This window comes from Canis lupus, chromosome 13 (genome assembly GCF_048164855.1).
Source record: "Canis lupus baileyi chromosome 13, mCanLup2.hap1, whole genome shotgun sequence".
Lineage (NCBI taxonomy): Eukaryota > Metazoa > Chordata > Mammalia > Carnivora > Canidae > Canis > Canis lupus.
Window position 1 is genome coordinate 11,027,546 of NC_132850.1, and position 15,017 is coordinate 11,042,562.

Consider the following 15,017-nt stretch of genomic DNA (forward strand, 5'->3'; position numbering starts at 1 on the left):
TCCAGATTGCAAGAGCACCCCCTATTTGTGACATACTGTTCTCTTGGTAGAGAGAAAAGAGCAAGAGTTAGTGGAAACATAGCTCTTAAAGCTTCTACTTGCAGATGGAAGTTTCTATTTCACTGGCCAAAGTAAGTCTCATGGCCAGGCCAACAACAGTAGGGTTGTACTTGCTGCAGAGACGCACTACAAGTCACATGGCAACAGGCAGAGGTGTTAATGATACTTTGAAAAGAGGAGAATAGATGAGAATTATAATGCAACCTACCTTAGGATGGTGTAGTATGCAATACTTCTGTAGTAACTTTTTTCTTACTGAAGTTTATGATACTTTAAATGGTTTTTTTCTTAATAAAAATAGCAGCTCCTTTTTTTTTTTTAATTTTATTTGTTTATTCATGAGAGACACAGAGAGGCAGAGGAAGAAGCAGGCTCACTGTGGGGAGCCTGATGTGGGCCTCAATCCCAGAACCCTGGGATCACGACCTGAGCCAAAGGCAGACACTCAACCACTGAGCCACCCAGGTGCCCCACAATTCCTTTCTTTTTCTTTGTTGCACTAGTTAGAATATTGGTTCAAGCCAAAATCACACTGGTTTATTTTATTTTATTTTATTTTATTTTATTTTATTTTATTTTATTTTATTTTATTTTATTAAGATTTTATTTATTCATAGAGATGCAGAGAGAGAGAGAGAGAGAGAGAGAGAGAGAGAGAGAGGCAGACACACAGGCAGAGGGAGAAGCAGGCTCCATGCAGAGAGCCTGACGTGGGACTGGATCCAGGGTCTCCAGATCACGCCCTGGGCTGCAGGCGGCGCTAAACCGCTGCGCCACCGGGGCTGCCCATCACACTGGTTTAAACAGAGAGAGTTTATCTCCCTTAAGCAACTGTTCAGGTAGGGTAAGTGTATAGGACAGATATAGCATCTTTAGGATAGTGTCTGGGACCTAGGCCCTTTTTCTCCTGTTGTTCTTTTATTCTCAACCATGTTTTCCATCTTAGTCTGGACAACTGGTCTATATTCTGCCAACATACCTGTATTTGACAAGCTGGAAGAAGGGCTAGGAGGTAGAAAACATTCTCCAGACTTCCCTGTAGGTGCATAGACCTGGGATTGGACACATTATTTTTTTTTTCTCATTCCATTGAGGAGAACTGGGATTGTAAGAGAGGCTGGGAAATGTAGCTTTAGCTAGGTGTCCATGTGTCCAGATAAGGCTTAGGGGTACTGTTCTAAAGAAAGAAGAAAGGATATTAGGAAACAAGCAGCCATCTCTTTAATTAATTTAATCCATATGAGACTTATGAAAAATAGATATTACTAGCACTTTACAGATAAGGAGACAGGCTTCTAATTTTATTTTGTGTTTATTTGAGAGAGAGAGCATGAGCAAGAGGAGGGACAGAGGGACAAGCAGACAATCTGCTGAGTGGGGAGCCCAGTGTGAGGCTCGATTCCAGGACCCTAAGATCATGACCTGAGCCAAAGACACTTAACTAACTAAGCTACCCAGGCTCCCCAAGGAGACAGGATTTTAAAGAAGTGAAATAAGTGGTTCAGGTTCATCTAAGAAGTAGTGGAATTGGACTTTGGATCTAGGCCTATCTGATACCAAAACTTGAGTATTTTTTTACAAAACTGTATTTGCTTTCTAACATCTATTATTTACAAGCACTTAACATTTTTTCAGAGTAGTAATAAATAGCTACTGACTCTTTAGAAGGAATTCTTATATTTATGAATATTTTACTTTGTGGCAACTGATGAATTTATTATATAGCTAATAAATAAATAATTGTTTTTAAATAATGTTAGAATTTTAAAAGGTCAAATTTTTATTTGGACAACTTTAAAAGTTTTCCTTTAGAAATTAATTTAGATACTAAAAATTCATATGCAGTTTTGAATATGGATTTCATATTTGGGGGATTTTTGTATTTTCCCTCAATTTGAAAATAGCTTTATTATTTTATTTTAATTATAAAAATAGAAAATGCTTATAAAAAAGAATACAGAGTAGTACAACAAAGAATGTAAAAATAATTTATACCATTTTAGCTATATGCTAAATTTTTTTATTTCTGCATTCATTATGTGTGTTGTGTATCTGTGATTTCTTTTTGATTTAAAATGATCATATTTCAGGAAAAAAGTTTTTACCGAGACACACCAAAAACACTCTTTGGTCTTTTTGCTTGATGAGTGAATTGGCAATTTGGATGGCTTTTTCCATTCTCACTTAGCTGTATCGTATTAGTATACTAATCAGTACAGGGTGTACTTTAGAACACTTTAGTGTGCTAATGCCTTCTCAAATGTGTTTATGTAGTAACCAATGAGTCTGTAATGTGAGGATTAGTAAAGTACAATTTGGAGCTCAGAATTTCTTTTTGTGTATGAGATTCCCATTCCTCCCCCCTCAGCACTAAAAATTCAACTAAAAATTGAATTATCTTTATAATTTAACTCTTCATTATAGATGGAATGTATTTTATTTGCTTCCTCTAGCAAAGTATTTTCACCCTTATCTATAAGTAGGATGGATATGTAATTTTTTACCAAATTTGGACATTTTTGAGAATGAAAGGGATACTTATAAATATTTAAAATTCTGAAAGTTTTTTGAGATACATTTTTTGGCATCAAAATGATTTCATTACATTGATAGGTAAGTATAGTAGTTCCAGACAAAGACAGTTTTCAGAAATAAAATTATTAAAACATACTATAACAAAATTAAGTCTTTATATTAATTATCACAATATTTGCCATTTATATATGTATACAATGGAATATTACTCAGCCATTAGAAACGACAAATACCCACCATTTGCTTCGACATGGATGGAACTGGAGGGTGTTATGCTGAGTGAAATAAGTCAATCGGAGAAGGACAAACATTATATGGTCTCATTCATTAGGGGAATATAAAAAATAGTGAAAGGGAATAAAGGGGAAAGGAGAAAAAATGAGTGGGAAATATCAGAAAGGGAGACAGAACATGAGAGATTCCTAACTCTGGGAAATGAACAAGGGGTGTAGAAAGGGAGGTAGGTGGGGGGTGGGGGTGACTGGGTGACGGGCACTGAGGGGCGCACTTGATGGGATGAGCACTGGGTGTTATTCTATATGTGGCAAATTGAACACCAATAAAAAATAAATTAAAAACAGTATTTGCCATTTAACAGCTTGGATAAATAACCTCTCTGAGATTAGGTATTAACATAATCCAGAAGATTCTAAAGGAAAAAGACCAGTTGGCTGCATACCTGAGCTCCATGGAAAAGTCTTTCTCTGACCTCTTCAAGCGGTTTGAGAAACAGAAGGAAGTGATCCAGGGGTATCACACGAATGAAGAATCTCTGAAGAAGTGTGTTGAGGATTACATAGTGAGGATTGAGAAGGAGGGCCAGTGGTACCAGGCCCTGAAGGCCCACGCAGAAGAGAAGCTCAAGCTGGCCAGTGAGGAGATCGCTCAGGTGCGCGGCAAGGCCCAAGCGGAGGCCTTGGCCTTCCAGGCCAGCCTGAGGAAGGAGCAGATGCGCATCCAGTCACTGGAGAAGACAGTAGAGCAGAAGACTAAGGAAAATGAAGAATTAATCCGAATCTGTGATGACCTCATTTCCAAGATGGAGAAGATCTGACCTGAAGCCCTACTGCCCCCCTTCTGTATATCTGTCTGGGGAAGATTTTGTGTTCTTTCCTCTCACATAACCTCTGGTTTTTAAACTAGACTACTTTAAGAAGAGTAAATAAAATTTCCCTTAGGTTCGCAAAAAAAAAAAAAAAAAAAAAACAAAAAACAAAAAAACAGAAAAAAACTGGGTTTTCCAGAGAAACAGGACCAACAGGATAGACATACACACACATTCACATACACTGATTTTAAGGAATTGGCTTATGTGATTGTGGATGCTGGCAAGTCCTAAATCTGCAGGCCAGCAGACTGGGGACCCAGGGGTGAGCTGATGTTGCTCCTGAATCTAAAGGCTTTCTGGAGGCAAGATTTCTTCTTCCTCAGGGGACTTCAGTCTTTTCTCTTAAGATCTTCATCTGATTGGATGAAGCCCGTGCTTAACTGACTGAGCCACCCAGGTGTCCTAAATGTTGATTTCCTAATCTAGTTTTATACCCATTAAGGCTATAGGCCCAACCTTGATGCTTGAAGATTTTTTTCTTGTTTGTATTTCTAACTAAGCCTCTCTTGCCCCTCTCATCTACTTAATAAGTGCTGTCAAATCCATTTTACAAACATTTGTTCAGACCATACCCTTCTTTTCTGCCATTGCCAGTGTTCAGGTCCTCTATTGGGTCCATTAAAATTATTTCCTGAGTAGCTTCTACTTTCCGTCCTATTTTCCCTCTTCACAAATAATCACCGAGACCTAATACTATGTTAATAACTTATGAATCTGTCCTCTTTGTCTATTCTCAATTTCTTTACTTTTACTGTGGCATGTGAATCCCTTAAGTTGCCTTTTACAAAACTTCACAATCTTCTTTCCAATTCCTGATACCATTCAGAATTTACTCTTTTCTTTTTCTTTTTTTTTTTTTTGATTTTTATTTATTTATGATGGTCACACAGAGAGAGAGAGAGAGAGAGAGAGAGGCAGAGACATAGGCAGAGGGAGAAGCAGGCTCCATGCACCGGGAGCCCGATGTGGGATTCGATCCCGGGTCTCCAGGATCGCACCCTGGGCCAAAGGCAGGCGCTAAACCGCTGCGCCACCCAGGGATCCCCAGAACTTACTCTTTTCAAACATTAACTGAGCTTTCTGTTGATTGCAGGCCTTTGTGCATGCTCTTACCTCTATGTAGACTCCGCCTCTCCCCTTCTCATCCATACTTCAAATGCCTGCACTGATGTCACTTCCTTGAAGTCTTCTTGGATTTCCTTCCTGGTTCTAGAACACTCTTACACATTCATGTACAGGTGAACTTGAGCCTTCAGACATTAATATTCCTATGCTGCCTTTCAGATGAGATAGTAAATCTGTTCATTAGCTGTCCAGGGAACCCTTTAAACTGTGGTATGAACTCCTTGCCTACAAGCATTTCAGATAAGATGATATAAATATCTTTTTGTATATCAGCTTGTATATTCACTTGATTATTTTATCAAAATGGTTTTGAGTTGTATTCATAGGGACCTTGGACACTTAGGTAGAAGATGAATGCTGAAGGCTTTTGGACTTTCAACTGTCTATATATTGGGTTTCTTGGTAAAATTTTGCATGAGGAAAAAAAGTTTTTTTTTTAATTTTTATTTATTTTTGATAGTCACAGAGAGAGAGAGAGAGGCAGAGACACAGGCAGAGGGAGAAGCAGGCTCCATGCACCGGGAGCCTGATGTGGGATTCGATCCCGGGTCTCCAGGATCGCGCCCTGGGCCAAAGGTAGGCGCCAAACCGCTGCGCCACCCAGGGATCCCGGAAAAAAAAGTTTTGATGACAAAAGTAATTTTAAAATTCTTGTTCTAGAAAATAAAAATAAATTCTTGTTCTATTTTTTTCTACTTGATTCTTAATAATCCATATGGCTGCCTTTATCCACTTTCCCTTCCTCCTTAAAAGAAACTAAGCCAAACTTTTTGAAATAAGGATATTTTACTCTTACTCATCTTTGTTTCACAAATTTCTGTTGAATGAATGCAAATATACAGATGATTGATTAGTATTTAATTTCTAATTGTTTGTTTATTTTAGTTATCAAGTGGGAATCCTGTATATGAAAAATACTACAGACAGGTAAGATTTTTGTTTCTTTGAATATAAAATTGAATTTAAAAATGTTTTTTCAACTCTTGATTGTATATTTGCAGGTTACCAGCCAGCCGAACACATTTGATGTGTCTTGTTTTCAATTTCCTGTGCTTTAACCTTTTGTTTTGAGTGCTTAATACTTTTGACAAGCTATCAGAAAAATGAAGAAAAGAGATAATTAAGCCCAAACACTTAATTGTCTTAAATGTCTATCTATCCATATAATGTGTACTATTAGATTTAGGTTATAAAATCCATATAATATTAAATATATTCATGCAGATATAAATATAGAAATTAATTATAGCCAAATAGAAATGACTTTTCTGTTGTTTTTAAGACTTATTAAAGTTTAGGGGCACCTTGATGGCTCAGTTGGTTAAGCAACCAACTCTTGATTTAAGCTCAGGTCACCATCTCAGGGTTGTTGGATTCCCCTTACCCCCTCCTCTCTCCCACCCTGTGTCCCTTTCCACTCTTGCTCTTTCTCTTATGTGCATGCTCATTCTCTCTCAAATAAATAAAATCTTATAAAAATACTTATTAAAGTTTAATTTTCGCAAAGTTAAAACTATGATTCTCATAGAAATACAAGTAGGAAATGCATGTGTGTCAAGGATTTTATTTACCTCAATTAATTACTGGGAGAACCAGTAAGATGTAAAAATGAGAATATGAGTTGTAGAGATTTATATTCTCCATGAGACAAAATTCATTTATTGGTATGGGTAGGAATCATTGCATTGCTATGTTTTCTATAATTTAACTTCTATTCCTAAAGAATCTTGGATTGTACTTTTTAAAGCCTTTGCTGTTTTTCCTCTATCTTGAGACTAGGGCCCAAATCTTAGAAATTCTTTCCCCCATATTTCATCTGCAGTACATATGAATTTGAATGAATTTATCTCATTTTGAGATTTCCCTGTCTGTTGAGGTTCCTAGCCTGCTAAGTGACCTTGCTTTACTGTCTCTGAGACTGGGACCTTATAAACTGGGTTGCAGAAAACTGGGAGGGCTTTCTAGACATTGTCTCTGCTTAAGTCAGTCCTTTTTCCTTAATAGTGGCTTGTTCTTTTTGAATAAAAGATCATTATTCTCACATAAGCCACTCAACTATATCCTGATAAAAAGAAAAAATTATTTAACGTGTTAATAACTATATATTGCCATAAAAATAAGAACATTCCATTGAAAGATTTGTTTTTGAGTTCTGAGGTCAGTGAAAATCAGATACCATTGAAAACTATTTCAGTTTATAAAAGCAGAGCCTACTAAATCAATATAAGGAGAAAATAGAAAGGGCTTTTCCACATATCCATTAGAAAACAGAATATTAACAATAATACCAACAGTATTCCAAGTTAATAACCATAATTAAATATTCCCCAGCAGTTCATTAAGTCATGTGTAATTAATTCTTCTTCCCTTGCTTGGGTCAGGAGTCTGCTTTCATGAAATGTATCTAATTCTGGACTGCACAGTTCTGGATCTTCTGACTTAGTCCAGTAGTATAGACTGAGACTTGTCTAAAGTGATGTCAGCTCAGAAGTCTTTATTAAAAAGTCTGTATTTTGAAGTGTTAATAATTCAGATTATATGGGATAGTTCTTTCCGTGAGGCTCTGAGACTGTTTATCTTTGATGAAAACAAAGTTCTAGCCTATAGCTTATGGCAGGGCAAGTGTCACAGTACAACAGGAACTCTTGTATGTGACAGAAACTAAATGGCTGTGTTTAATTTATTATTGTAACCAAAAGAAAGGAAGATAGTCAAATTGGAATATGATACATAAATATTTCATAAAAGTTTGATCAGTGTTTCCCCTGCTAGGAATAGATATTCCCTTCTCCCTGCAGTCAGGGAGCAGGCAAAGTAGGAGTCCTGGAGATTTTTAGAGGCAGGTTTGTTAATATTTCTGTACTTCTTTGTTACCCAAAATTTGAATTGGGCAATTTTTTTTTGGCAATTTTTTTTCTTTTCTTTTCTCTCTCTCTCTCTCTCTCTCTCTCTCTCTCTTTTTTTTTTTCTGAGTGATTTATTCCACATTCAAGCACTTGAAAGAAAGGATTTCTCTTTTGCGTCTTTGCTGGGATTGGCCTGTCTGGAATGCTTTGTATATGTTTACAACAATCTTAATCTTTTAACTAAACTGGAAAAACAGCTAGCTCAAAAATATCCTTGTTTCGTGTTACTTTTCCATGACTTTTTAAAAATTTACTTTTCATTTTTATAAACAGAATTTTACTTCAGGAAATCTTTACAGAAGTGAAAATCTTTTTTTTTTTTTTTTGAGCTGTTTTTCTGCTCTTTGTGACATTCTGTTTTATTTTTATTTTTATTTTTAAAGATTTTATTTATTCATGAGAATACACACAGAAGAGAGAGAGAGGCAGAGACACAGGCAGAGGGAGAAGCAGGCTCCATGCAGGGAGCCCGACGTGGGACTCGATCCCGGGTCTCCAGGATCACTCCCTGAGCTGTAGGCGGCGCTAAGCCGCTGAGCCACTGGGGCTGCCCCTGTGACATTCTGTTTTAACGGAAAGTTCCTATCAATTAAAATGATGTGTATCTGTTTTTTTGTTTTTTTTTGATGCATATCTGTTAATGCTCTTTAGGAACTTAAGAATTTAAAAAATATTTCCTTAAGTTTATTATGGAATCACTGCTGGTTTTAGAGCTAATACTCCTTTGACCTTTTTTTTTTTTTTTTTTTTAGGTGTTACAGTTTCTAAGAATAAATATAAAAGCAGAAGTTAATGATTTAAAAATGTTTGAAAAAAAACCCCAGATCTACAGGTACTCCCATTTGTCAGAAGTTCTCTCCAGGAAATGCTGCCCTTTCTTGGCCTTTGTTAGTCAAAGGATTCCTGTCCCCTTTAAAAAAGTCAGTTTCCAAGTCACAGGGAGGAAGGCAGGTAAAATGATAACTTTGTCTCTATGGTTGTCAGCAACTTATGGTTTAAATCTTTTCAGGTTGATACAGGCAATACTGGAAGGGTGTTGGCTTCTGATGCTGCTGTTTTCCTGAAAAGATCAGGGCTTCCAGACTTGATACTTGGAAAGGTAATATTTATTCATTTTAATTAGACTATAATGAATATTTAGTATAAATAAATTGGATGCAAATTTAGAAAGATACCATCAAAAAACTTAGAACTGAATCATTGAAGCAGTTATAGGAATGCAATGGAGGGAATTTGTGGTGCAGTGATTTACTCTTTTGAAAAGTAAGGGGTTTTTCGGATTTTTAGAAAACCAATTACTTTTTAGTAGGATGAAATGAGGAAGGAATAGTACATTTGGGTATTGAGGGAGAAACAGTGCAGACTGGGAACCTTGCCACCCACTCAGAGAGTTGGCTCTATCTTTGTTTCCTGTACTATAACTGTCTCTAACTGTGTTTAATTTGTGGTGAATAGAGTTGGGGATGAGAGGCTTAGAAAAGAGCACAAAGAAGTGGAAAGTCCCTCTCCTGCTAGATCTCCTGGTGAATCCTTATACATGATACTGATATTAATTATTCACAAATAAACATGAACTATTTCAGCTTGCCTGTAAGGAAGAATATCATCTTAATATGGACCTAAAATCAAGGTAGTATGTTCTAGTAGAAAGAGCATTGAATTTGGAGTTAGAACCTGGGTTAATGAAAAGGGCATTGGACTTGGAAGTTAGAAGATGAATGGATAAAGAAGATGTGGTTTATGTATACAATGGAATATTACTCAGCTATTAGAAATGACAAATACCCACCATTTGCTTCAACGTGGATGGAACTGGAGGGTATTATGCTGAGTGAAGTAAGCCAGTCGGAGAAGGACAAACATTATATGTTCTCATTCATTTGGGGAATATAAATAATAGTGAAAGGGAATATAAGGGAAGGGGGAAGAAATGTGTGGGAAATATCAGAAAGGGAGACAGAACGTAAAGACTGCTAACTCTGGGAAACGAACTAGGGGTGGTAGAAGGGGAGGAGGGCGGGGGGTGGGAGTGAATGGGTGACGGGCACTGGGGGTTATTCTGTATGTTAGTAAATTGAACACCAATAAAAAATAAATTAAAAAAAAAAAAAAAGAACCTGCATTTCAGTTCTTTTCTTGATGCCTTGAATGTTCTTGAGTTAAGTATCTCACTGGGCCATAGTATCTTTGTGTAGGGTTGCACTAAATGACCTTCAAGGTTTCTTCCCACTTTTAATTCTGTGATTCTTAAATCTGATGACCAAAGAGAATGAAGGTGTAAATTGCAGGGATTTAAGTTATCTTTAAGATGATTTTTGTTTAAAAAACAGATTGACTTTTTTTTTCTGAATTTCAGATTTGGGATTTAGCTGACACAAATGGCAAAGGAATCCTGAACAAACAAGTAAGATTCCGAGATTCATATGAAAAAGTTTTTGAGTGCTTCAGAATAAAAAATAACAAGGATTTTTTCTAGTTTTAAACTAGGAATTGGTTTTTTGCCAATATTAGGTTTTCCAAGGGAAAGTGTTATACAGTATATTGGAAAATATTTCCAATTCCATAGACATTAAAGTAACTGATTCCCAAATGTTAGTGTTAATTTGGTAACATTGTTCTCCTGGAATGTCGTAGCCTGTTGGGGCTTCTCTAACATGATAATATAGACTGGATGGCTTATAAATAGCAGAAATGTATTGCTCACAGTTCTGGAGGCTTGAAACACAAGACCAGGCTGCCAGCATGTTTGGGTGAGGACTATCTTCTTTGTCACAGACCTCTTGTTGTATCCTTCCATGGCAGAAGGGGCTAGGGATCTTTCTGGACCCTCTTTTTTAAAGCATTAATCCCATGAGGCCCCCATTCTGATGCCTTAAGCATGTCTCAAAGGCCCTACCTCCTAATATCGCTACCTTTGGTACCTTGTACAATATACTTACTTGTGAGTATTCTGTCTAGGTCTTACTTTTGGCATATAAACCAAAAAATGGTTTACAGGCCATGAGTAAACCTTAGACTAGAAATATATGAAAGTGATTATGAATATTGGACACCATCAGTATACTTTGAAATTTAGCTTGTTAGGGATAGATTTCAGGACTGGAGATGGGTAGATTCCACAGCACTGAATTAAAGCTTGCTGCATGCTGATACATTGGCTGAGCACTGCTACTCAAAATTAGTTCCCCTATATGGGAACAGCTGAAGCAGCATCAAACTCCAAAAAGGGGTGGGAAATTTAGATGAGAGAGTACGAATATCAAGTCTCTTAATTAAGATTCTAGGGCTAGATTATAGTCCCCAATAGAGCCTCTGGGCAGAAGGGCTAATTGGTACGTTGGAGACATAGGAAAACTAGCTTCATATGGGCAGCCAGAGTACTGTGCGCTCAGTCAGCAAATATTTGTTGAATACCTGTTTTGAGTCAGGCTTTGGAAATGCAGGCGTGAACAAGACAGATATGGTCCCTGTCTTCAGGAGTTTATATAGTTTATATTTACAGTTTATAGTGTTTTCTTCACTCTGATATTACTGAACTTCGGATGTTGAGTTGAGTTGTCTTTGTTATATATATCCAAGTGGCTGGATTTGTGGATCTGCAGTTTAAACTTTGATGTTTGCATGAGAGAAGTAGATTTTTGAATTAACATGAAACAAAGGGAAAAAACCAATATTTATTGAGTTTCTATGTGCCAAAAATGACAGTAGGTGTTTTCGTTCTTATAGTATGGTTTTTATTTTGTACCTCATAATACATGGCAAAGGTATTAGAAAAATTTTATTTAACTTGTCCATGGCCTCACAACTTTAAGTGGCAGAACTAGAATTTAATGCAAGACTATTTCACTTCAGAGCCTGTCCATACTATGGGAGGGGACCTGATTACCTAAGAGTAATTGAATCTCTTATAACATGAGAAAGTAAAAAAGGTTGATTTTGGAGGACTTAGAATACCAGCATTTATTTTTATTTATTTTTTAAAGATCTTATTTATTAGAGAGAGTACACATGCATGCATATGAGGGAGGAGGGGCAGAGAGAGAGGGAGAAGCAGATTCCCCACCGAGGAGGGAGCCTGATGTAAGGCTCTAACCCAGGACTCTGGGATCATGACCTGATGCCAGAGGCAGGTGCTTAATCGACTGAGCCACCCAGGTGCCCCCAAAATACCAGTATTTAAAGGTTGGGGGAGGCATTGACTCTGAGATTTGAAAGGTCAGAGGAAAAGTAGGAGAGTTTTATGAAGCTATGTTGGTGGAGGAGAGTTTCTGGGAGTTATCATACTGTCCAGACTGCCAAAAGAACAAGCAGAACGAGGTGAAGTTTTTTGTGTTTTGTTTTGTTGAGGCTATTGTATTTGGTAGCTAAGAAGTTATTTGTGACATAGGCAGTGGTTTCTCTAGCTAATGGTGGAAGTTCAAGTGGGATTGCATAAAAGCTTATGGAATGAATGAAAAGAGAAGGGGAGATCTTGAAATATCACCTTTTTAAGAAATTTGTGAGTGAAGGCAAGGTGTTACATAAAGCAGACAACCTGCAAGGTTCTAAGAATAGGTAAGAATTGGGTAAGAATGGTATTGGTGAGAATAGGAGGTTTGAGAAAAGTGGTGAAGGGTTGATTGCATCAGCAACGATACTAAGTTGAAAGTGATTAAAACTGGAGTAAAGGCTTTTGTTGTGTTTATTCCCAGACCAAAAACCAGTTGCTTCAGCATCTCTGCATTTATTTATTAAATTTTGCACTGAGACTTAAAAGGCCAAAAATCCAAGGACCTTTGGGAGAGATTTACAAGTATTTTGAAGTGAAGCAGTTATGTAATTGTTTTAGATGCTGCACAGTAGCTCTATATTCTCTGTAGCTTTCCTGGAATAGCAGTGGTTGAATCACTTGAATGATTGGTCCAGTTTCAAAATTTATCATCTTAAATCCAGAGATGACTTTTGATAACATTCAGTTGTTATTTTCTTCTGGGGTTTTTTCCAGACTCTTTTCCTCACTTAAATGATAAAAATCATTTTTAACATCAAATGTTAAATGTTCATCAAATGTTCTTTGAAGAATGTATTAATCTTGTATAATTTCTACTACCTGTATTATCACAGTTTATTTAAATATTTTCCCATTTATATTAACACCTTTTGCTATTTATAATGTTAGGAACATCTTTGTACATAGATATCTTCTGAATTTTACAGCAAGTGTTTTCAGGCAAATGTGCTATTATATTTGTTGCTACATTAAGATCTTGGAGTAATTATGAATTGTTTTATATTTTCAGATTGTAAGTGTGGTTGGATGGATAGATAGGTAGATAGATAATTAATGTACTTAACTTCATGCTTCTCTTTCTCAGGAATTCTTTGTTGCTTTGCGACTTGTGGCATGTGCCCAGAATGGATTAGAGGTTTCTCTGAGTAGCTTGAACCTGGCTGTTCCTCCACCAAGATTTGTAAGAAATGATCTTAAGTTTAAATTGTACTTAATTTTTAAAATGATACAACATGATTTAAAAATTAAAATTGCTATATTAAAAAATAATTTCCCTAACCCCTATCACTCAGCTACCTGATTTTCTTTCTTAATGGCTACTGTTGTTATTAGTTTCTTGTATATTCTTCCAGAGTTACTATATGTGTATTTACTTATTTTTTAAAGATTTTATTTATTCATGAGACACAGAGAGAGAGAGGCAGAGAAACAGGCAGAGGGAAGCAGACTCTCTGCAGGAAGCCTAATGTGGGACTCAATCCTAGGACTCTGGGATCACACCCTAAGCCAAAGGCAGACACCTAACCGCTCAGCCACCCAGGCGTCGCATTATATGTGTATTTAAAGAAATATAAATACCCACTTCCTCATTTTACATTGATTGTAGTGTACAATTAATAAACACAATTCTATACCTTTTTAAATAATATGTTTTAGAGATCTTTACATAAAAGCGTATTTATTCTTTTTAATAGCTGTATAGTATTTCCTTGCTTCTATTTACATAAAAGTTTTTAAATTTTTTATTTAAACTCCAGTTAATTAACATACAGTGTTATATTAGTTTCAGGTGTACAATAGAGTGATTTGTTACTTGCCTACAACACCCAGTGCTCATCACAGCGAGTGCACTCCTTAATTCCTGTCACCCATTTAACCTATCCCCTCCATACTTCCTCTCTACCATAATTTATTTACCTTCCTATTGATAGGCTTTTAGCTTGTTTTTAATCTTTTATTATTAAAAAATGCTGCAATGAATAATAACCTTGGATATATGTCATTTTACATGTACAAAAATATATTTATATGTGCATATTCTCAGAAGTGGAATTGCTCTTTCAGAAGTTTGTGCATTTGTGGAGTTTTCATATGTAATATCAATTTGTGTTCCGTAGTGGTTGTACTCGTTCACAAACCCACCATCAGTTGGTCACGTGCTCTTTTGCTAACATTCTGTTGTTAATTTGAGAGGTGACAAATGGAATGTTGAGTGTAGTTTTAATTTGTCCATTTGGTTTTACAGAGTGAGTTTGAGTAGTTTTTCTCATGCTTATAAGTCATTTTCATTACCTTTATGTGAAATGTCTGTTTAAAGCTTTTCCCATCTTTCTTAGGTTATTGATCATTTTAAAAATTGAATTCTAGAGGTTATGTATATATACTACATACACACACACATATATTTTCCTAGTTTGTCATTTGTCTTGAAATCGTAGTGATTTTTTTCATAAAGAAGTGATTTTTTTAATGAGTTACTAGGATTTAATTTTTTAATAGTTTATTTTTTTCACATTTATGTTAGTCTTGATACTAAGTATGAGTATGGGTTCAAATTGATGATTTTCCCAGGATGGCCACTTTATAAAATAACCAGTCTTTTCCTTACTGATTTGGAATGCCACCTCAGCCATGTATTTTTAGTTCCTTTCTGGATTTTTTTGTTTTTACCCATTGATCTGTTTATTCATATGCTCACCTAACATTGTTTTAATTATCATATTTGGTAATTTGTTTGTATGTCTAATAGGGCTGGTCCTCCCTACCCTACCCCCTTTTCTAGAAGTTTCATGGCTCTTACTTATTTTTTGTTTGTTTTAGATTTTATTTATTTATATGAGAGAGAGTGTGTGCACAAACGAGGGAGAGAGTTAGAGAGAGAGGGAGAAGCAGACTCCTTGCTAAGCAAGGGAACCTCACTTGGGGCTCTCATTCCCAGGACCCTGAGATCATGACCAAAGCTGAAGGTAGATGCGTAACTGAATGAGCCACCCAGGCACTGTGGCTCTTGTTT

General features: G+C 36.3%; 1 protein-coding gene across 10 annotated transcripts in view; it reads left to right on the forward strand.

Annotated features, from left to right (window-relative positions):
• The window catches only part of EPS15 (epidermal growth factor receptor pathway substrate 15), a 141,190-nt gene that overhangs the window by 29,744 nt on the left and 96,429 nt on the right, over positions 1–15,017 (forward strand). For 5 of the 10 annotated variants that reach the window (XM_072772148.1, XM_072772155.1, XM_072772151.1 and 2 more), the window contains exons 2-5: positions 5,714–5,755; positions 8,744–8,833; positions 10,091–10,138; positions 13,089–13,184. In XM_072772148.1, the coding sequence (XP_072628249.1) occupies positions 5,714–5,755; positions 8,744–8,833; positions 10,091–10,138; positions 13,089–13,184 (276 nt within the window). Of the gene's footprint in view, positions 1–5,288; positions 5,405–5,713; positions 5,756–8,743; positions 8,834–10,090; positions 10,139–13,088; positions 13,185–15,017 lie in introns of those variants that run through there. The other 5 variants (XM_072772147.1, XM_072772156.1, XM_072772149.1 and 2 more) reach the window with 4 other exon arrangements.